The 22,657-nt window shown below is 41.6% G+C and overlaps 1 protein-coding gene across 2 annotated transcripts in view; it reads right to left on the reverse strand.

Annotated features, from left to right (window-relative positions):
• Nucleotides 1-20,142, reverse strand: part of LOC132767287 (hippocampus abundant transcript-like protein 1) — a 50,488-nt gene extending 30,346 nt beyond the window's left edge. The window contains exons 1-3 of one of the 2 annotated variants that reach the window (XM_060762044.2): nt 19,724-20,140; nt 8,413-8,505; nt 6,297-6,359 (exon numbers count right to left, since the gene is read on the reverse strand). In XM_060762044.2, the coding sequence (XP_060618027.2) occupies nt 6,297-6,359; nt 8,413-8,505; nt 19,724-19,915 (348 nt within the window). In that variant the 5' untranslated portion in view covers nt 19,916-20,140. Of the gene's footprint in view, nt 1-6,296; nt 6,360-8,412; nt 8,506-19,723 lie in introns of both variants that reach the window. The other variant, XM_067464459.1, reaches the window with a different exon arrangement.
• Nucleotides 20,143-22,657: the final 2,515 nt, after the last annotated feature.

Consider the following 22,657-nt stretch of genomic DNA (forward strand, 5'->3'; position numbering starts at 1 on the left):
AAGGGGGAGTGGGTATTGCCCCCCTTGGTTCATGCTCCCTTGAGTCATATATATAGGAGGGTATTGGCACTGTCCTCCTTGGGCCATACCTCCCTGATTCATGTATTGAAAGGGAGGAGGTTGGCATTGAACTCCTTGACTCATGCCTCCATAAGGCATAAAAGGGGGTGGAGGTTGGTATTGGCCTCCTTGATTAGTGCCTCCTTGGGGCTGGCTTCCTTGACTCTTTAAAGGAGACGGAGGAAAGCGCTGTTGATCCTGCCGTCTCGATACATGAGAAGCGTCCTTTTTGCTCCCTTGAGCTCTCCCTTCCCCGCTTCGCTTCCTCAAGGGGGAGGAGTTAGGGGTGGAGTCTGAGGCGGAGCCTGCGAGCTTCGACGCCGAGCAGCTTCGACGCCGGCGTCCCCCGCTCTCCGCCATCTTTCTTGAAGGCGCTCGACCCCGAGCGCGTCCTGGACTCCCTTCCAAGAGCCTTACTGGCGAGGAAGGCGCTCCCGATACCGATCCTACGGTATCGTGAATCAGGATCGGTGGGGATACAGAGGCTTCTGCTGTAGCCTCCGTGGCTGCCAGACTTCTTGAGGGTGCTTCAACAGGTAAATGAGGAGCCGAACCCTCAGCTTTAGATATAGTGTCTTCATCGTAAGCCGAAGGCGCCATTTTATTTGGCGTTTGGCTTTGCAAGTCATTTTCTCCCTCCTTAGAGGGGTTTTGCGGCTTAATTTTCTTCAGAGTATTTTGAGCCGCTTCACCTCTCTCTGAGGGCTTAATTGGCTTTATCTTCTTAATTTTAATTACTTTCTTCTTCACAAGTAGTGGGTCAATCTTCTCAGGAGTTTCCTCCATTGCATTTGGAGGAAGAAGAGCTTGTTCGTAAAGCGCCGCTTTTAAACGAAGTTCTCTATTCTTTCTCGTTTGCGGCGTGAAAGCTTTACAGATCTCACATGCCTGGGAGAGATGCTCCTCTCCCAGGCAAACAAGACAATTAATGTGTGCATCGTTATCCGGATATTTATTCGGACACGACACACATTTCTTAAAAGAAGTAGTCATTATTCTTAGTTTAAACGTCTCTTTCCCTTATCCGTTACTGCCTTTTTAGCGCGGATTTAAAGAACTGGCTGCAGCCCCTCTTGACGGCTATTTATAGAGGGGAGAGGGGCGGGAGGGGCTGCTCTAACGGTCAAAATAGTCTCGTGAACCTTCCGTTGCTGCCGGCGCGAGCGCCGGATTATACCATATGTGTAAATCGCAGTGACCACGTGGGGAAAAAGATACTTCACTGACTCTCTAATACAGTCTTGCTGCATATTCTAACCTAATATGTGGCAAGAAAAAAACAAATCACTGAATCTGGCATGTAAATTTCGATGTATTCCAGACTCATTCTATTATCAATGGGAATACAATCCTATCAAGAGTCAGTGAGCTCAGTATAACTAATAATCTGGTGTTGAGTTATATTAACACAATTCTTTAATATCACTATGTTACAAAGACTGAAGCATAAATCTTTCATCTGGAACCAAACATTTTAGCTGAAGAAATCAGTGACATGAATTTTCTGGAAAACTTCCAAAACAATGAAAACACTGAGATCTCGTTTAACATATTTGATTTGCATTTAGTAAATAATGAAAATGCCCCATTAGTTTTATGCACTGCATAAACACTATTTCCTTGGTCTGGTGCTTATTTTATTTACTTACTTTAGTTATACCACAGCTTTCTCCACATGGGGACACAATCAATTGCCAACCAGTTATGAGAATGAGCGGTGCTGCTTCAAGATAGAGGTGGGCAAACTGCAGGTTGTGGGTCACATAAACTTCCCATGGTTTAAAGGGGCAACATTTTTCCCAAAATAATTTTTAGGGGAGCTGAGGTGCTTTTTTGCCTTATTCCCCTCCTGCCACTATGGGAAGTTTTTTTGTAACTTGAAACTAACTTTTGGGCACTTCCTGTTTTTGTTTTTTTTTTTTAATATGCCTTTCCTTCATCTAAAATGGTCCAAAGGGCCCAAAAGACATAGCAGAAATCCCCCCCCCCCCCCACATTCCACCACAAAGATGCTGGGCAGCTTTTGGGAACAAATGAGGAAGTATTTTCTCTCCCCTTAGCCCTCAGTTGCTAACTCCTATTTTAATGTCTCCACTGATCATTCTTGTAATGTGTAACTACAGTATGTTGAACACTGAGATATTGGAATGGGAGCTTTAAAATCAAATATAAGTACTGTCTGTTTTCTAACAGGAAAAGGCAAATGGAAAATAAAACACAATAGTTATTTCCTTGAGCACTGATGTACTGAAATAAAATGAGTGTGTTTCTGCTCTTTAAGCATAAAATCTATTCTTGACTATTTATTATAGCAATTTTCAAGGGAGACACAGAGTTTACTGTATATAACAGAAAGTCTAAAAATATTAAGATTTAAAAAAAAAGATTCCTTAAAATTGAATTGATTTACTCACAAGTCAATGTATGTATCTCACCCTCAGTCATATATATTCTGTTCTAGGAGGATCTAAAAGAAGCACCAATCCCCTCTATCCTCTTTGCCAGGGCACTACTTCCGGGCTTTTATGAATGCCTGGGCAGCGAAATTATGGCAGGGGTGGTCTTTAGTACCTCAAATGAACACTGAGAGGATAGAGGGGTTTGGTACTTGTTTTTAGTCCTCTTTATTTCACCACACAATTCCAAAGAAACAAGTTCCTTTAGTTGAAAAGAGCTAATAGTGTACCTATTACTATTAATATTGTATCTCCTTCTCAGATTAGAATTTGTGAATAGCCTTTTTGAATGTCTGGGGAAAAAATGGTGGTGGTGGCCAGTATCTGACTGCAAGGCTGCACTGGCACCTTCCCCTCTCTGTGGATCTACTCTCAACTTATTCATAGGTCATGTCAACATCCAAAATTCTGCACTCCAAAAATGCACTGAAGGTACATATGTGGTTGAGTTTCACATGAATACATATTGTATGGAATTCAGATTCTACCTTGAAGACAAAGATAAGTGAAAGTTGATGCACCCTGTCAGGTATAAAGCTTAGTTGGAAATATTCAGATCAAATAGGAGTGAAAGACAAACTAATTGAATGCAGCATTTGAATAAATGTAAGTTACATGTCATATGTCAATAATTATGTGCATGTTAAAACAGGATTGAACCCCCCCCCCCTCCCCATACACACACAAGTAAGAACCTGACTTCCAATTCTCTTTAGTTCCCCTGCAGTCTACTTTTAACATTACTTCATCTTCAAGGAAACAGTGCTTGGAATCCCAATCTTTTTCCTGAATTGACTAGTTAAATATTTAAGGAAAGGCATAAGACTATTATTTGTCTGCACAATATAAACTGATGTAAATATGAAATAAAAATAGCATCATATTTAAAGTTAATAGCATACAATATCTTTATCACTATCAAGCCTGGCTTGTAACTAAAGTGTTTCAGTTGAAGTTTACTATCCCACAGCTTAAAGATGTAATACAGTTTCTGTTTAAAGATGTGGTACAAACTATTCCCCTCCAGTATAACATTAGTGAATGTCAACATGGGGGAAAAAAATCAACATTGAACAAACACATTTTTTCCCGGAGATAAAGCAGCCATTTATTTTATGTTTTTACATCCTAGAGCACAAGGAGCATGAGAGAAATTGTTAGACATCTAAAGCATAACGCCTGCCAAATCTGTTCTGTGTTGCTGCAGTACCAGATTACTGTAATTGTCTGGCAGGAAACCCATGCAACTCTTAGTTAAGTAGCATAATGCCAGTCTCAAGGTCGCTCTAACTACTAATACCCTAATGATTTTTGAACAGGTTGAAATTAAAATTCTCTACTTAGCATAAACGACCCACAAACACACTTTGAACTCTCAATACCTCACTCTGACATATTTTGGAATTCTGAATGTGTTGCATCTTAATGTGCATCAATGATAGTTTTTTTCTACATCTTTAAATTTACTCAGGCAAAAGAATCAAGTCTCAGGCCCTCAACATCTGCAATTCCTGCCATGTGCATCTTCCAACAGTCCAGACCCATGCCTATTATATCTCAAAAAATTCCATGATACTGATGCAAATGTGATATACTCAGATTTCATAAGCGATGCAGTTATACTTTGGTTAGGTTATCTGGGCCCCAATTCATCAAGAAATCCTACCTTAAGAAAAAAAATGAGATGTAACATGAACCTCAGCAAAAAGTTATGTTTAAACATATACTTGCTGTTATACAAACAGAAGTTCAGGAAATGAAATGGATGGTCCCACTGGGAACCATCCATTTATCACCTTCCAAGCTGCTACAAAATGTTCTGCAACTTGCCAGAGATTATTATAGGGGCATGTGGACCTTCTATGTCCTACAAGCAGTAATCCACTCAAGGCAGGTAGATCCAATCTACCATCGCCTTCTCTAGTCATTCCTTCACTTTTCTTACAAAATCCTGAACTTTTGATAAATCTCTTTCCAGTAATTCCACCCAGTTTCTTCTGAAGAGCAGAATTTTTGCACAAGATGTCAAACATACATTTTGAATCATACTAGACCATCATGCTTTTGACAACTTTAAAACAATGCCTACAATCTCAGACATTATACAAGTTGATCATCCCTTATCCAAAAATCCAAAACTGACACCTGTGTTTTCTTATGATTTATTTATTTATTTATTTCGAGGTTTTATATGCCGACCCTCTCACCTTCAAAGAGGGATTCGGACCGGTTCACAACATGTGTTAACATACCAAAAATATACAATAACCACACAATGCCACTTAAAAGAGCCAAATCATCCGACACCATCACAATCCCATTCATCATCCTCCTTTCATGTGGGCAAAGAATTAAATCAGTTGTCAAATGCCGCGTTCCACAACCAGGTCTTTGTTAGTTTCCTGAACGTCATGAGGGAGGGGGCAGTTCTGATCTCTAATGGCAGGGAGTTCCAAAGTCGAGGGACCACCATCGAGAAGGCCCTGTCCCTCGTCCCCACCAGCCGTGCTTGTGCAGGCGGAGGGACCGAGAGCAGGGCCCCTATAGATGATCTTAGTGGTCTTGATGATTCAATGTATACAAATCTTTTTTTATTAAAAAAGTGTATAAAATTTAAAAAACTGTATAAAAAGACATTCATGCTATGTATAGATAGTGTATTGAGTTAGGTTTGTATTGAGCTAGGTCCCACTTCCAAGATATCCCATTACGTACATATATGCAAATACAGGCATATCAAATCCAAAGCACTTCTGGTTCCACACATTTCAGATAAGAGAAAATCAACCTATATTACTCCTATAACAGACAGTAGTTGGGAAAGATGGAATGTAATCTCCTTTTAACCCCCCAAGGACAAAAGAAACATGAGGCAACAGCTTACAAATTTAATGAAGTTCCCCAATTTTCAACAAGCCAGGAATTAGAAACAGAAAACACACATACCCTCTCCAGTCAAAGACTAGTTTACCCATTGCTCTGATTAAACTTACAAGAACTATTTTTTAAAGCAAGTATTTCAACTTTTTGATAAAATGTTGTAACTTCATCCCTTAGAGTAGGCCTGCACAACCCACAGCGCTTCAGCTGTTTTGGCCTCCAACTCCCAGAAGCCAGCCTGTCCAATTGTCAAGAATTCTGGGAGTTGGAGGACAAAACAGCTGAAGCGCTGTGGGTTGTGCAGGCCTGCTCTAAGGGAGGAAGTTACAACATTTTATCAAAAAGTTGAAATACTTGCAGTGACATTCATCGGGAATCTACAATTACAAGGAAAGAAAGACTTGAACAAGCTTTACACAGGCCACTGGACTCCTGACACTTAGAAGTTAGCAGACTTCTGGGTGAAACCAACCATTAGATGCCTGCAAGGGGGGGTCTGGAAATACACACAGAACAGTTGCCACGCAGCTGAGCCATGCCAACTACAATGATATCACACACTGATTTCTGTGGATTAATCCTAATATTTGGACTTTGGCTTTTATACTATTTTGCTGGATTGTTTTTCATATATATTCTTCAATAAACTGCTTTGCTATTTTATCTTGGTTTGGAGTGTGTGTTATGTACAGAGGCGATTCTCCGTCTTGGACTGCAACAGTCACCTAAAATATATCCTGACATGCTTTTAAAATAATCAGAAAAATGAATCCTTAAGGCCCATGCCTACTTTGGTATTATTTCTGTCATGCAGGTAACATTGATGGCTACCTACAATAGACCTAAACCATCACTATGCAAGAGGTTCGGCAAATGGTGTACCCTTTTAAACATCATTACCTTCACTCCTTGGATGAGGCCATTCATTAGAAATGTATGCTGAGGAAAAGTTTCACGTAAAACCTAAACAAGAAAAAAAATATTAAAATTAACTTTTGATTGAAGTGTGTATAAATTTAACCATTACAAGGACCAAGGCAGTGACATCTCTGGCACACCCACTGTTTGGGTATCAGCCAGCACGCCAACAACTTAAATCAAGAAATAGTTTCCTAAGATCTACAGAGACACTCGCTGGAATACCTTAGCAAGCGAGAGTCCAAAAGTGGCAGGCTAAAACCCAGAACCAAAATCTATGGCTGATACCAAATGAGAGACTCCCTCCTGGGCACATAGAAAACTGGGCAACTTGGAAGGCGCTGAACAGACTGCGCTTTGGCACCACGAGATGCAGAGTCAACATTAAGAAATGGGGTTACAAAGTGGAATCCACGACATGCAAGTGTGGGGAAGAGCAAACCACAGACCATCTATTACAATGCAACCTGAGCCCTGCCACATGCACAATGAAGGACCTCCTTGCAGCAACACCAGAGACACTCCCAAGTGGCCAGCTATTGCTCAAAGGACATTTAAACAACTACCAAGTTTGCAAACTTTGTGTTTTGTCTGTCTGTTTGTTTTTTAATGCAATACAACTGTTTGGTTCGCTCCTGACACTATAAATTACAAAAACTAGCTGAATACTAGGGACCCAGTAGAAGTTTTCCACTGGAAGAAAAGGACTTGTAGAGATTTTTCTACAACTCTCTGTTCCCAGTGCAGCTTCAAGTGTTATATCTCTAGCACTGTTCTGGATGGTCCACCAAATTGACAGAATGTTGAGGGAGGTTGTGCTGGGTCTTGAGGAAATGGGGAGATTTGTGGGGAAACTTCATCCTGTTCCCTTCACTTAGTGACATTGGAACTCCACTAAGTGCAAATCAGGAACCATCCAGGAGAAATGTATGTAACTATCCAAAAAGCATCTTAAGTAGATTTCAATTGTTTGAAAAATTGCCCAAAGTAGCATTAGTATTCTAACAATTCAGCAGATTCTACAAAAGACTATTTTTCCATTAAAAGGTCACGAATATGTTATTTATTTAAATACATTATCCACACCATTCCAGTCTCTAGAAAAAAGCAAAACTGATGAGATGAAGATTGTTTTTATTCCCACCCACCCCCACCCCCCTGAGAGCCAGCTACTTTTTTTCTGTGCAAAATCAGATTCTTTGATCTATCTATCTAGCCAGCCAACTCTGACTTATCCAAGGTTTCTCCACAATTTAGGCAGAATTCTGTCTTTCTGCTACTTGAAGATCCTTTGCTTTTTCATCTGTATTAACCAGAACAAAGTATGTGAAGATTCCAAAATCAGATGAGATTGGGTATTTTCAGAGTGTTGTGGTAAAACACCTATTTATAATAAGTGTATCAACAGCACAGGACCTGGGGTGGAGGGAAGAACTCCATAATACTATTATCAGGTAACTCTCAAATGTACCACCTCCAAGAAGGATTCTAAAACAGAAAGAAACCTTCAGGTGCTCTTTCACCCTACAATTATAGTATTGAGATGCCATTCTAAATACCATAGCTGCATCCTACACAATCCAAAGGTTTTTAGTAGCTCTACATACATCTACAATTCTCTGGTTTCTTATTCCAATTCCTTCTATTGCTTGGAAGCTTCTTTTTAAAGTCAACTGAGTTTTGGGACGCCTAGGAGACACACAAAGCTGCAATACAAGAGAAGTTCTACATAATCCTTTCACCCAACACAATGATTCTACTTTAAATTTCATGTTTTCATGACATGAAAAAAAATCTATGAAATAATGGGATTTTCAGTTTGGGGGTGGGGGAGTGTTTAGAATTTTTAGGCATAAAGCTCTTGTGCCTCACTATACTATGACATACTCACAACAATCAAAGGTAGTTTTACCATTTCCTTACTCTGAATTGCAGCCCCTGGGTTTGGTATATCAATCAAGTAAAACCAGGGCATACTCTGTTCAGCCTCTGATCTGAGACAGGATCTGGTGTCTTAACTCAAGGTAATCAAGTGTAACTCTAAACACAGTTATGAACACATCTTTGTTAATGAAAAACCCCAGGTAAGAAAACTCACTGTGAGCATGGGTGTTGTGAGCAGCCCCCAAGCAAAGAACTCAAGGAAGATGACAATCACCGCATGGTACACACTTGGTCGGCCAATACCTTGCTGTTAAGAAAGAAATCAATGTTAATACAGTGCAGTTCTTTGAAACAAGGTTCTAAAAACATTTTAAATGATAGAAAGCAGCATTGTATTTTAATTTAATAATAGAGCCAGAAGGTTGTTTTTTTTTTTTTGTCAAATCAACCAGAGTAAAGCATTCACATGAAGACAGAATACCACTACAGAGTATTTGACAATTAGTACAGCAACAGGACAAAATTCTCACTATAATTCTCTCTAAAAACGTGTAATTAAGTTGATTCTGCAAATTTGGAGCAGGTAAAAGCACGACCAATAAATCATTGCAGATAAGAAAACTTGTATGACCCAAACCTAGATCACTAAATTTCGACGCAAATAAAAGCCACGGACTGCACATGGGGAAAATTCACATTATCAAAAACGGTTTTGTATCCTCTTTTTTTAGAAGCTAGGGGATTAAAAAAAACTCAGCATGCTTATCTGAGCTGAGTCACTTCTGGTCCCAAGCATTTGAACAAGGGACACCCTGTCAGTATATGCAGTGTGATGTGCATAGCAGAGTGATTTTCTGCTCCAACAGATTTTGACTATAACTCCCATCACCTCTAAAAAAAAAACATTGGACTTAATGGTGATTAGACCTATCATTTGTTATAACAATTACAGGACTCAAGCTAGGGAGCTCTGCCAGGCTATCACTGTATGGCTTTCACCAGTGACTATCTGCGAACCAGGTGTGAGTGCCTCTAACCCAGATCAAACCAGGTAAAATTCACAAATTCAGTATGTCTTCCTTTAAAAGCCCCATTTGTGCATCTTCTATCGGCCACGGAATAGATTTATGCCATTTTTCGAGGTTCTTCTCGCCTTGTTTTATGCCCATCAAAAGTTGTTTACCTGAACAGGAAGTTTTAGAAAACCCCAAACATACCAAGGCTAAAACAGCCCAGGAGGGAAAGGCATTTTCCCCCTATGGCATTGACAGCACTGTGGAACGATATCTGCAAGTTAACCATCTGTCACTGTGCAACACTATTCTGTGAAATAAAATTAATAAAATGTTCTTCGATCCTTCTACCAAACAGAAACACAATTTTGCCTACAAATCTGATCAGCTTTTAGATCCTTTCAGTCACTATATCTTCCCACTCCTCAAAAATGATAGAACTACATCATTTTGTATTTTGTGTACATATAAAATCTGTTATACATGCAGATTTGCTGCAGACAGTAAAAATGACAAAATGCTCTGCAGTATCATTGACTCCCTATATAGCACTAACCAAATTTGAAATGTATTAATACTTATATTAAGAACTGTGAAGGTATGTGTGCCAATAGCAAATATTTTATATGCAATTATTCAATCTATTCAATTAACCAAGCTTTACATGTATTTACACTCCTACAAATCATCACAGTCGAATAGGTCCAATATTTTCTGAAAATTATAAGTTACTGCAAAGAGCAGTTTCAATAATACAATAATCAATTCATGTGAAATATTAAATGTTATTTGCACACCACTCTTATCATGATGAATCATAGCAGCTACAGGGATTTCCCCAAAGTTATGCCTACCACAACCAGAGAAGAGCTGAGAGGGTGGGGCTCTGTTTTGATTCTGCTGCACAATGGTTTATGTCAACTGGATTGGGAGGTATTCTCCCTTTCCAACTGCAGTCGGGACACATCCCTATTGTTTGCTCTAGAGAGCTAAGAAACATCAATGTGATTTTTTTTATTTTTTTGCATTCCCACGGGCTGCAGTGGTGACGGACAGGAGAGAAAGTCACACTGCACCAGCAGAGTTGTGCTAGCAAAATCACTGGATTTCATCCAGAACCCAAATGATTGCTGTGAGTAGATTTTTTAAATGTAGCTGGGACAAAATTAAAAGGAAAAAATAATGACTATTAACACATTTCTGCTCTGATTGTATTTAATCTAAAAACACCACTCCCAAAATATATATTTTCTTCCTGCTTCATCCATCCACCCCCTTCTCCTAATACTACACAAAAGATTGTTGTAAAACCTGATTTACCATCACCACCCCCAGCAATATCAATAATCCACTATAAGGTATGCCCACTAAGAGATTATCACTATGATTATTCACTTTGTTCTCCTCTCCTTTTATTTTAAATGATGCTAAGAATCAAAACTACATTATACTGTAAGAAGTTTCTACCGCTTGTTTTATGACAAAACACTCTTTCAGTTTCATTTCCTTTACATGTGTCACCCACACCCAATTCCCTTTTTGACTGAAATTATTATTATTATTATTATTATTATTATTATTATTATTATCTCACAGCAAACAAGGTCACTCTGCTGGCTGTTATATTGGATCACACGTCGGACACTTCCCAAGTGTCTAGGACTGTGTGATGTATCAGTGAATAATGCGTGCACATCCCAGTAGGGTGGCCTTTTGCAGTTGTCAGATGGTAATTTTGTCAGCACCAATTGTGTTTAAGTGCAGGTCAAGGTCTTTAGGCAATGCATCCAGTGTGCCAATCACCACTGGGACTACCTTGTGCCAGAGTCCTTGCAATTCAATCTTTAAATCCTCGTATCGTGTCAGCTTTTCCAGTTGTTTCTCTTCAATCCTGCTGTCGCCTGGGATTGTAACATTGAAAATCCATACTTGGTTTTTTAACATGATTGTGAGGACAGAAATATTGTGCTCCAAAACTCTGTCAGTCTGAATTCGGAAGTCACAGAGTAGTTTGACATGTTTTCTGTAACTTTTTCAGACTTGTGATTCCACCAGTTCTTTGTCAAAGGCAGATGGTATTTGTGACACAAGCTCCAATTAATCATCTGAGCAGCAGTGTTATGTCTCCGCCTGTAGTCTGTCAGCAAGATTTTCTTGCAGCAGCTGAGGATGCGATCTATTGTTTCATCTGCTTCCTTGTAGAGTCTACACTTGGGATCTGTCGTCGACTTTTCAATTATTATTGTTGTTGTTGTTGTTGTTATATTTATTTATACCCAACTTTTTCTCTCCACAAAGGAGACTCAAAATGGCTTAAATTAAAAGCATTTCAATACAATTTTAAATCTGCAAATACACAAACATTAAAACAGAATTAAATATCAATGTTATTTAAAAAAAATGTATTCAGCACCCTGACTTGGTCTTTAAAACCTTCTTCTTTAAAATCCTGTTTGAATAAAAAGATTTTAGCCTGCCGCCAAAATAATAGCAGAGAGGGGGCCATTCTGGCATCTCTGAGCAAGGAGTTTCAGAGTTGAGAGGCAGCCACTGGAAAAGAAGACCTGCTCTCTCATTTTCACCAACCAAGCTTGAAATGGAGGTGGGACTGAAGGGCCTCTCCAGAAGATTTCAGGGTCCAGGCAGGCTTTTACAAGGAGATGTGGTCAGTCAAATAGCTTGGACATGAGCTGTATATGGCTTTAAAGGTCATAACCAGCACTTTGAATTGTACACAGAAACAAAATGGCAGCCAATGAAGGTGGTACAACAGGGAAGTTGTCTGCTCCCTGTAGCCAGCCCCAGTTAGCAGCCAGGTTGCAGCTCTTTGTACCAGCTGAAGTTTCTGAACACTCTTCAAAGGCAGCCCCACATACAACGTGTTACAGTAATCCAGATGGCAGGTGACCAAGGCAAGTACCACTGTGGCCAGATCAGGCCCCTCAAAGAACGGGCACCGTTGGTGCACAAGTTTTCATTGTGCAAATGTCTTCTTGAGCACCACAGATAACTGGGCCTCCAGGTTCAATCCTGAATCAAGGAATATCCCCAAACTGCGGACCTATGTCTTCAGGGGAAGTGTAGCCCCATTCAGCACAGTTTGGATCCCTATTCCCTGATCTGATCTGCCTTCTGACTTACAAGGAGCTCCTCTGTCTTGTCTGGATTAAGTTTCAATTTGTTTGCCATCATCCAGTCCATTACTGAATACAGACACTGATTTAGGGTTAGGACAGAGTTGATAAAAAAAATCCTCTTGGCAACGGTAGCAAGAATGATTTGGAGACAAACTCTTTGTATTACAAAATTCTGGAAAAAGTGATGTCCAATGTCAACATTCATCTTCATATTAATAAAATTTTCTCTTGAGGAATGGTAAAATAATATCATGATACCAATAAACATATCGGTATTTGTTATTACTGTATTACTTGTTGTTCTGCATAACAAAATAAAGGCAACTGTCTTGTGTTGTATATTGGCAAAGTGAATACATTTTGTATTCTCCCACCATCAATTAGTTTTCACCATGTTCTGAAATACACTCTCAAAAATATCACACAATATGTTTATTTCCCATTCCTTGTAAACCTAAGAGACTAGGGGCCCTTCCAGACAGGTCCTACATCCCAGGATCCGATCCCAGGTCTTCTGTTTGTCACAGATCATCTGGCAGTGCAGACTCATATGAACCAGTCTACATCAGAAAACCTGGGATTAGATCCTGGGATATACGGCCTATCTGGAACAGCCCTAAGTAAACTGGCTGCACAAAGCAATAAGACATTCTGAATAACTGCTTTGTTTTGTTTGAAAGAGTTATTATAATTATGCTTCCACACTTTATTTAGAATATTTTGACATCTCTGCTGGCTTACAGTTAATCTGTCAAAGCAAGCAACAGTTTATTCCCAGTGAGCAGGGAGCAATCAAGTGCAAGTGGTCTGGACTACCTGATATTTTCTGCTTGAATAAAATCATCTCAACAGCAGAACCATATTACCCTAAAACACGCCTCAGGTAGCAAGACAAGCATAATTTTACTACAGAAGTACATAATGCAATGCAATATAGTACATATTCTGCTTTGAGATAGGACAGAGCTACTTAGAGACAAGCCCATCATATAAACTGTGTACATCCCAGGATCAGCTGTCTGCTCAAAATCAACAGCCAACAGTATATTTGGTGATTTACCTTCATCTTGTTTCTATATTCATCTGCAGCCTTTCACAATATCTGTATACATCATTTGTTTCTGTTATACTAGATATAGATTAGCATGCACAGATGTGATCACATGTGCAATATTTAACTGTAGAATTAATGCAGTTTGACATCACTTTAATGTACATGGTTCAATGCTATGGAATCTGCGGAGTTGTTGTTTTGACTATGTCCAGGATTCCACAACATTGAACCATGGTAGTGAAAGTGGTGTCAAACTGCATTAATTCTACACCCTAATTCTGTACCCTGACACCCAGAAAACGTTTCAAAAATGGAAACAAACATTAATGCAATATGTACTGCGAGTTTCAGTGCTAGCAGCTTCTATAAAGTTGGCATTATGAATGATTTGCACTTTACATTTGAGCTACTGAACGAACAGCAGAGAAGACAACATAAGACAGGTGTCTCTGGGGGATGCCTTTGTTTTCTGCCCTTGCTATCCATCACTGCTCTCAGGAATACCAAGTACTAAACCACATATATTCCACATCTCTGTACCAGATTACATAATAACTTCCAATATCAAGAGGTGCACTGTCTGAATAGCTACTACACAAACTATTTCTGTGAATTCAATCTTCACTGTCAAATTAATGTCTGAATTATCTCCAAGATACATTTATTCCAAATTTATTATGTTAGCAACGTATGTGGCAATCCAAGAACACAACGCCTATACGCCAATGAAATCTCCTTCATGTCATCAGAAAGTCCACAATTTTGATCAATTATTGGCAACCAATAATGTTTAGAATAAGTCAATTCTTTGTGTGTTCCATAAAGTACAGGTAAACACAGTTAACAAAAACTGAGTTTGTCATAAAAAGTGGAAATAACATAGAAAGATCAGGAATAGGCACCTGAACCACAAATATGAACCGTTCAACTTTTTATTCAAAACTAGCAGCATGTTTTTACTCAAAATTAGCAGCATGTACCTGTGAAATCAAACTACTACATCAGGTAAAACTTGTATAAGTAAACTTAAAAACTTTTTTAATCTTTTAGAGATCCCTTGAAGACTTCTTACAAAATGCAGCACAGGACAATTCTTTTAATTTCAACAGTCTCTAGTTTTTATGATTTTCATTTTGGTGGCAAAAATTATAGATCTATAATTATAAATGCCATGATAACTGGTAAGGCATGCTAATCTCTCCCCCCCCCCTTTCCCCCCCCCCCCCCTGTTTTACACTTTACACATGCTCAGTAAGTTATTCTGTAGGCAGAGGCTTTCTTTACGAGTGATATATAAACAAACACACCTACAAAAGGATCACCTTGTACAGGATCCCATTAGATTCTGTATCAGGTTTTATTGTGCTGTCTACTACACACATGCTGCAAAAACACAACTCTGAAAGTGATTCTATCACCAGCCCTTTTTATCCATCCTAATGCAAATTCTGCAAAAACAGAAAAAGACCTCCTATCAAACACAAAACAACCCCCCCCCTCTTTAAAAAAAACCCTCTTCCAGCTAGACAGAAGACAAGAAAAGGAGGTAATACGGTGGATTCCCATAAAATACGGTGGATTCCTATTTAAAAGAACCCCTTCATCAAAGTCTGTCTTTATTGAGGTTTGCCTGCATTATATCTGTTCAGTGCTGGAAATTACAAATTAACATGAAAAACATCAAGCATGTGACAGAGAACATTAAGCAGTCTTAAGACAACCACCTAAAAGGAAGCCTAACCAGAAAGCTTAATGGGAAAAATGGAAAAATATGGGGAAAGATTTCAGAACAGAGGAACCAGGAACACCTACTTGAGGATAACACAACGTAAGATAAACAGGAAGAATGAAATACAGAATAGAAAATATAGTTTGAGAAGCCCATTGTTTCTCAAAGTGATGGTTCCTGGATGAGTACTGGCCATAAAATGCTGGCTGCTGCTCTGTGGAGAGTTTCTAGAAAAGAGAAAGTTGCACCCAACGAGGCCAAATCTACTACTGATCTCTGAAACATTAGGGATGGGAGAGGATAACTGCTGGTCTCCAACACCGAAACACTTGTCTACTTTGCAAGGTGTGGTGATGGACTTTCAAAATGCCTGCGGATTAAGATCTACTAAGAACTATACAGCTGGTTATAAATTCCACTTAACTTCCTGGAACTTACTTTTTCATGTGTGTATCTGTACAAGGACCAAGTAGCAACAGTAAGAACTGACCACGGAACAACAGACTGGTTCAAGATTGGGAAAGGCGTACGGCAAGGCTGCATACTCTCACCCAACCTTTTTAACTTGTATGCAGAACACATCATGCGATGTGCGGGGCTTGATGAATGCAAAGCTGGGGTGAAAATTGCTGGAAGAAACATTAACAACCTCAGATATGCAGATGACACCACTCTGATGGCCGAAAGCGAGGAGGAGCTGAGGAGCCTTCTAATCAAGGTGAAAGAAGAAAGCGCAAAAGCCGGGTTGCAGCTGAACGTCAAAAAAACCAAGATTATGGCAACAAGAATGATTGACAACTGGAAAATAGAGGGAGAAAATGTGGAGGCCGTGACAGACTTTGTATTTCTAGGCGCAAAGATCACTGCAGATGCAGACTGTGGCCAGGAAATCAGAAGACGCTTACTTCTTGGGAGGAGAGCAATGTCCAGTCTCGATAAAATAGTAAAGAGTAGAGACATCAGACTGGCAACAAAGATCCGCCTAGTCCAAGCCATGGTATTCCCTGTAGTAACCTACGGATGTGAGAGCTGGACCATAGGGAAGGCTGAGCGAAGGAAGGTCGATGCTTTTGAGCTGTGGTGCTGGAGGAAAGTGCTGAGAGTGCCTTGGACTGCAAGAAGATCCAACCAGTCCATCCTCCAGGAAATAAAGCCTGGCTGCTCACTGGAAGGAAGGATGCTAGAGACAAAGTTGAAGTACTTTGGCCACATCATGAGGAGACAGCAAAGCCTAGAGAAGACAATTATGCTGGGGAAAGTGGAAGGCAAAAGGAAGAGGGGCCGACCTAGGGCAAGATGGATGGATGGCATCCTTGAAGTGACTGGACTGACCTTGAAGGAGCTGGGGGTGGTGACGGCCGACAGGGAGCTTTGGCGTGGGCTGGTCCACGAGGTCACGAAGAGTCGGAGACGACTGAACGAATGAACAACAACAACAGCTTTTTTACCAAAGAAATAAAACATGGCAACAGTGTAATAAAGCTCCTAAAGGAAATGCAAGGAACTGAGAAGCATTTTATAAGCCCTTCCCAAAACAAACTGCTTTATTCCTGTTTGGGATGTGGGTAAGGCGTGTAGTTTTCTGTGCTGGAGCCAGGTCTTAAAATCTATTAAATAACCAGAAAAAAGGAACAATATTTGCATTATTCTTCTGCAGGTGGATATGAGAAGGAGAGGGGAAGTTTGGGGGCATAAGCCCTCATAAGAAAAAGTTTATTTGGATCTGAATCGACTCCCCCAGAATCAAAGCCCATAAAAGGTTCTCAAGAAGCTGTACAATTCAAAGCAAGATGGAAACCGCATCTGCATCCCTTCCCATACTGCCACCCCCTTTTCTTTTCATATTATGTTTTGACTCAACTGTAAACATAAGGGCGGGGGACTGCTTTAATCATTCTTTTGCTTGCACGGAGATTGTTCCACAGCCGGAGGGCCACAGCAGAGAAGGCTCTCTTCCTCATACCCACAAATCGTACCTGTGATGAAGGAAGGAGTGAAAGGAGGGCCTCCCCTGAAGATCGAAGAACAGGCTGTTAGGAATTGTGGGAGTTAAAGTCCAAAACACCTAGACAGCCAAAGTTAGCCCATGCCTGGTCTAGATAGTGTCTGACCCTACTTTAACTGCTATAACTTAATACTGTGGAATCATGGGAACAGTACGTCCATAAGGTGTTTCACTTGCTTTTTCTGCAAAGGAATGCTCATGCCTCACCCAATTACATATAACATTCCCAGAACTCCTCAGCATCGAGCCATGGCAGTTAAAAGCGGGGTAAAACAGAATGAAATTCTACAGTGTAGATCAGGCATGGGAAAACTTCAGTCTTCCAGATGTTTTGGACTTCAACTCCCACAATTCCTAACAGCGGACCAAAGTTTGCCCTTGCCTGATGTAGATGCACACTGGGAGGCCAGGATTCAAGTTGAGTTTTAAGATTTAATTGCTGGATATTGAAAGGGGTTTTATGGTAACAGGTTATGAAGATTTGATTTTAACCATGTTTAACTTTGGTACTGTATGTTTTCTTTTGTTGTAAGCCACTTTTTTTTTACTTCCCTCTCTTCATCACTACATCCTTATTAATAATGAATAACAATAAACTTTATTCTTTATTTATACCCCACCACCATCTCCACAGAGGGACTCAGGGAGGCTAACATGAGGCCAGCCCAAACGAATACAATGGAGCAAAAATACATATAAACAAGACAATAAGACAAATAAAATGCTTACTAATAAAATAGTGAAATAAAAATATAAACCATAATAAAACAAATGATAAAATGGTAAGAGAAATAGACGAAGAGAGCGAGACCCATGACTAAAATTGGATAGAATTGATAAAACCCATAGGTGAGATAGGTAGAAGTGCTATGGTTCGTGAAGGGCTCGGACGGGATAACAGTGGAATTAGACTTCAACTGAGAGATACGGTGAAGAGCATCAGAAAGACAAGTTGGACTTGGGATGGGACATGGCATGGAAATTGGTTGTTCAGTCCCCAGAGGCACACCGGAAAAGCCAGGTTTTAATTTTTTTTCTAAAGGCTATGAGGGTGGGTGCCTGTCTAATCTCCCTGGGGAGCGTGTTTCAGAGCTGGGGGGACAATCATGGAGAAGACCCTCTCCCTCGTCCCCACGAGCCACGCCTGCGACAGAAGTGAAAGCGAGAGGAGGGCCTCCCCTGAAGATCAAAGAGATCATGCAGGTTCATAAGAGGAAATGCGATCACGAAGGTAGGTGGGTCCCAAACCGTTCAGGGCTTTGCAGGTGATTACCTGCACCTTGAATTTGGACCAGAAAATGAATGACAGCCAGTGGAGCTCCTTAAACAGGGGGGTTGACCACTCCCTGTAATTCACTCGTTAGGAGTCTGGCTGCCAATCGCTGGACCAATTGAAGTTTCTGGGCTGTCTTCAAGGGCAGCCCCACGTAGAGAGCATTGCAACAGCCCAATCTAGACGTAGACCTAGATTGGACTATTCCTTCCTTTCCTATTCTTTTCTTCCCTCTCCCTTTATCATTCCTTCCTTTTCTCTTTTTTTCTTTGAGCCATGGCGGTCCAAGTGGCACTAAACTGCATTCATTCCACAGTATAGAACAGGAATGGGCAAACTTGGGCCCTCCAGGTGTTTTGGACTTGAATTCCCATCATTCCAAACACCCTCTGCCACCCCACCCAGGGTTTTATCATTTCATCTCGTCGGTTTGGCCTGCCCATTGTGTTCGGTTTTCTATTTTGCTTTGTTTATTTTATTTTGCCACTGTATGTACTTTATTGTGATGTAATTTTTGTTGTATTTTGCACTTTATTTTGCTGTATTGTATCTACGGGCTTGGCCTCATGTTAGCCGCCCCAAGTCCCCTTCGGGGTGATGGTGGTGGGGTATAAATAAAGATTATTATTATTATTATTATTATTATAAACACAACAAGATGAGTCCACAGCAGACACTCAACTGGCTGTTGAATTGGATCACACGTTGGACATTTCCCAAGTGTCTAGGATTGTGTGATGTATTGGTGAATGATGCATGCAGATCCCAGTAAGGTGGCCTTCTGCAGATGGCAGATGGTAATTTTGTCAGTGCCGATTGTGTTTAAGTGCAGGCCAAGGTCTTTAGGCACTGCACCCAGTATGCCGATGTATAAATAAAGATTATTATTATTAGGAAAGAAAAGGTCTTGAGGCTGTTAGGAATGGTGGGAGTTGAAGTCCAAAACACCTGGAAGGCCCAAGCTGGCCCATGCCTGACCTGCACTGTAGCATTGCTGCAGTTTGCCCCCTCTTTATAATTGCCATGGCTGAATACTATGGATGCCTGGGAGTCGGGCAGAGGAGGCGAACGACCTTGTAATCCCATAGCATGCAGCCAGAGCGGTGAAAGTGGGGTCAAACTGTATTAATTCCAGTGCAGATGCACCCTGGATCAGGCGGCGGGGAAGATGGCCCGCAAGGAATGGACTAGAGTGGGTGGCCTCGCTACTCGAGGAGGGGAGAAAGCAAGAGGAGGCCAAGCTGCCCAAGAAGGCGGGTGGAGGCCTATCGGGAAGCCCCCTTCCTCCCTCCCTCAGTAAGGAAAGCGACTCACCGAAGCGGCCGAGCCGACAGGCTTGAGGCCGACCCTCCTCCGGACCAGCATGATGCGGCTTCCGCACTTCTTGGCCGCGTCGCCCTCCACCACAGCCGCCGCCACAGTCAGGGCCACCACCTCCGGCCCTGCGCCTGGCAGAGGAGGAAGAGGAGGCGGAGGAGGAGGAGGCGGCTCCGGCTCGGGGCTCATGGCGCTCCCATCCTGCCCAGGCGGCGGCAAAGGAGGAGGAGGAGGCGAGGCCGGGGCTCCGGGCGGCCTCCCGCCGGCGGCCCCTTCACCCGCTGCCACCGTCGCGGGAGGGAAGGAGGAGGCGGAGAAAGGCCGGCGGACGAGGCACCAGCGACTGCCGCTCTCTCCCTCTCTCTGAGGCGTCGTCGTTAACGCTCCGCCTCAGCCCTGGCCCCGCCCACTCCCCGCCAGGCCCCGCCCAGGGCGCGTGACCCCAACAGCAGCAGCAGCAACGGCGGCGGCGGGAATCAGCCCCGCCCCTGCCTCGCGACTTCCCTCCGGAGGTGGCGTCACGCACACAGAGAGAAAGGGGAGGGGCCTCTGCAAAGGCGGGGCCGTGAGGGAGGAGGGCCGGGGCTTTGTGGTCTCTCACACTCCCAGATCCAATGATGGCCAGTCACTATTGGGACTTCCCACACAGCCCTATATCCCAGAATATCAAGGGAGAAAATCCCACGTTGTCTGAGTGTACACTCAGATAACCCAGTTCAAAGCAGATATTGTGGGATTTTCTGCCTTGATATGCTGGGATATAGGGCTGTGTGGAAGAGCCCTAACTGTGGGACCTTCCACACAGCCATATAATCCACAATATCTGCTTTGAACTGAGGGCCCTTCCACACAGCTGAAAAAAATCTCATATTATCTGCTTTGAACTGGGATATATGGCAGTGTGGACTCATTTATTCCAGTTCAAAGCAGATTTTCTGCCTTGATATGTTGGGTTACATAACTGTGGCCCCTTCCACAATAAAATCCCACATATCTGCTTTGAGCAAGGATATATGGCAGTGTGGACTCAGATCACCCAGTTCAAAGCAGATATTGTGGATTATTCTGCCTTGATATTCTGGGTTACATGACTGGTGGCCTCTTCCACAAAACTGAATAAAATTCCACATTATCTGCTTTGAACTGGGATATATGGCAGTGTGGACTCATTTATTCCAGTACATAACAGATATTGTGGGATTTTTCTGCTTTGATATTCTGCGTTACATGACTGTGGCCCCTTCCACAAAACTGAATAAAATCTCATATTATCGGCTTTGAACTGGGATATATGGCAGTGTCGCCTCAGATAACCCAGTTCAAAGCAGATATTGTGGATTTTTCTGCCTTGATATTCTGGGTTACTTGACTGTTGGCCCCTTCCACAAAACTGAATAAAATCCCACATTATGTGCTTTGAACTTAGATGGCAATGTGGACTCATATATTCCAGTTCAAAGCAGATATTGTGGAATATTCTGCCTTGATATTCTGGGTTATATGGCTGTGTGGAAGGGCCCTAACAGCTCAAAGAATGGAGTGTGGCTATGGGCCCTTCCTCACAGCCATATAATCCAAAATATCTGTTTTGAACTGGGTTATCTCTGTCCACACTCAGGTAATGTGGGCTTTTCTGCCTTGATAGTCTGGGATATAGGGATGTGTGGAAGGGCCCAAGATTATCTGAGGGCCAGTTCGCACTGCCATATAAACCAGGCCCCTTACACTCACCTGAATAAAATCTCACATCAGCTGCTTTGAACTGGGTTATATGAGTCTACACTGTCATGTAATCCAGTTCAAAACAGATAATGTGGGATTTTATACAGCTGCGTGGAAGGGACCTATGGGCCCACACTATGTAACCCAGAATATCAAGGCAAAAAAATCACACATCTGCTTTGAACTGGGTTACCTGAGTCCACATTGCCATACAACCCAGTTCAAAGCAGATAATGTGTGGGGGGGGGGGGGGGCGCTTAGTGTGTGTTTTAGCAGAACAAAATATAAATAATACAATATAATATTAATATAAATACAATTTAAATCATACAAATCAATACAATAAATCCCTACACGGGGTGCTGAACAGAGCTACTTTTTATTATTTTACTCAATTATTAGGAATTGCTGGTTCTGGGACTGCAATTCATGTTTGACTTCGTCATTTTTGACTGTGGGCAATCCCAAGGCAAACCTATCACTGGGTTTTCTTAATGAGATTTGTTCAAAAGCTGAGAGAGAGGGAATGACTTGCCCAAGGTCTCCCAGCGGTTTCCATCGCCAAGCGGCGATTTGGACCCTGGTCTGAAGTCCCAAACCACTGAACAAACAAGGTTGACTCTACAAAATTTATTATCACCATAAATTGGAAACCCCAATAACAACTGACCTAGGTGATCTAGTACTGCATTAAATTCAAATAGGTTTTATACTTGCCTTCAAGTTGTTTCTGGCTTATAGCAATCCTAAACGGACCTATCATGGGGTTTTCTTGATAAGATTTGTTCAAAGAGGTTGATATTGTGTTCCTCTGAGGCTGAGAGGAACCTCAGTGTGACTTGCTGAAGTAGGGATTTGAACACCGGTTTCCCAGAGTTTCAGCTCTGGCTCTTAATGAAACATGCAGCATTATTAGAGGGTGTCTATGCCCTGCACTGCTGGAGAAATTATACTGTTTAGCTGGTATTGCACCACCTGATATCCGTCGGGAAGTAGCAGCCAGTAATGAAAGGACCAAGGCATTAACATCTCCGGCCCTTCCTCTGTTCGGACATTAGCCAGGATTCCAAGGTCTTAAATCAAGAAATAGCTTCCTAAGATCTACAGGGATACTCACAGTAACACCTCAGCAAGTGAGAGTCCAAAAGTGGCAGGTTAAAACCCGGAACTTTAATCAGTGGCTGATGCCAGATGAGAAACTCCTTCCTG

Source organism: Anolis sagrei, chromosome 2 (genome assembly GCF_037176765.1).
Source record: "Anolis sagrei isolate rAnoSag1 chromosome 2, rAnoSag1.mat, whole genome shotgun sequence".
NCBI classification, from domain to species: Eukaryota; Metazoa; Chordata; class Lepidosauria; order Squamata; family Dactyloidae; genus Anolis; species Anolis sagrei.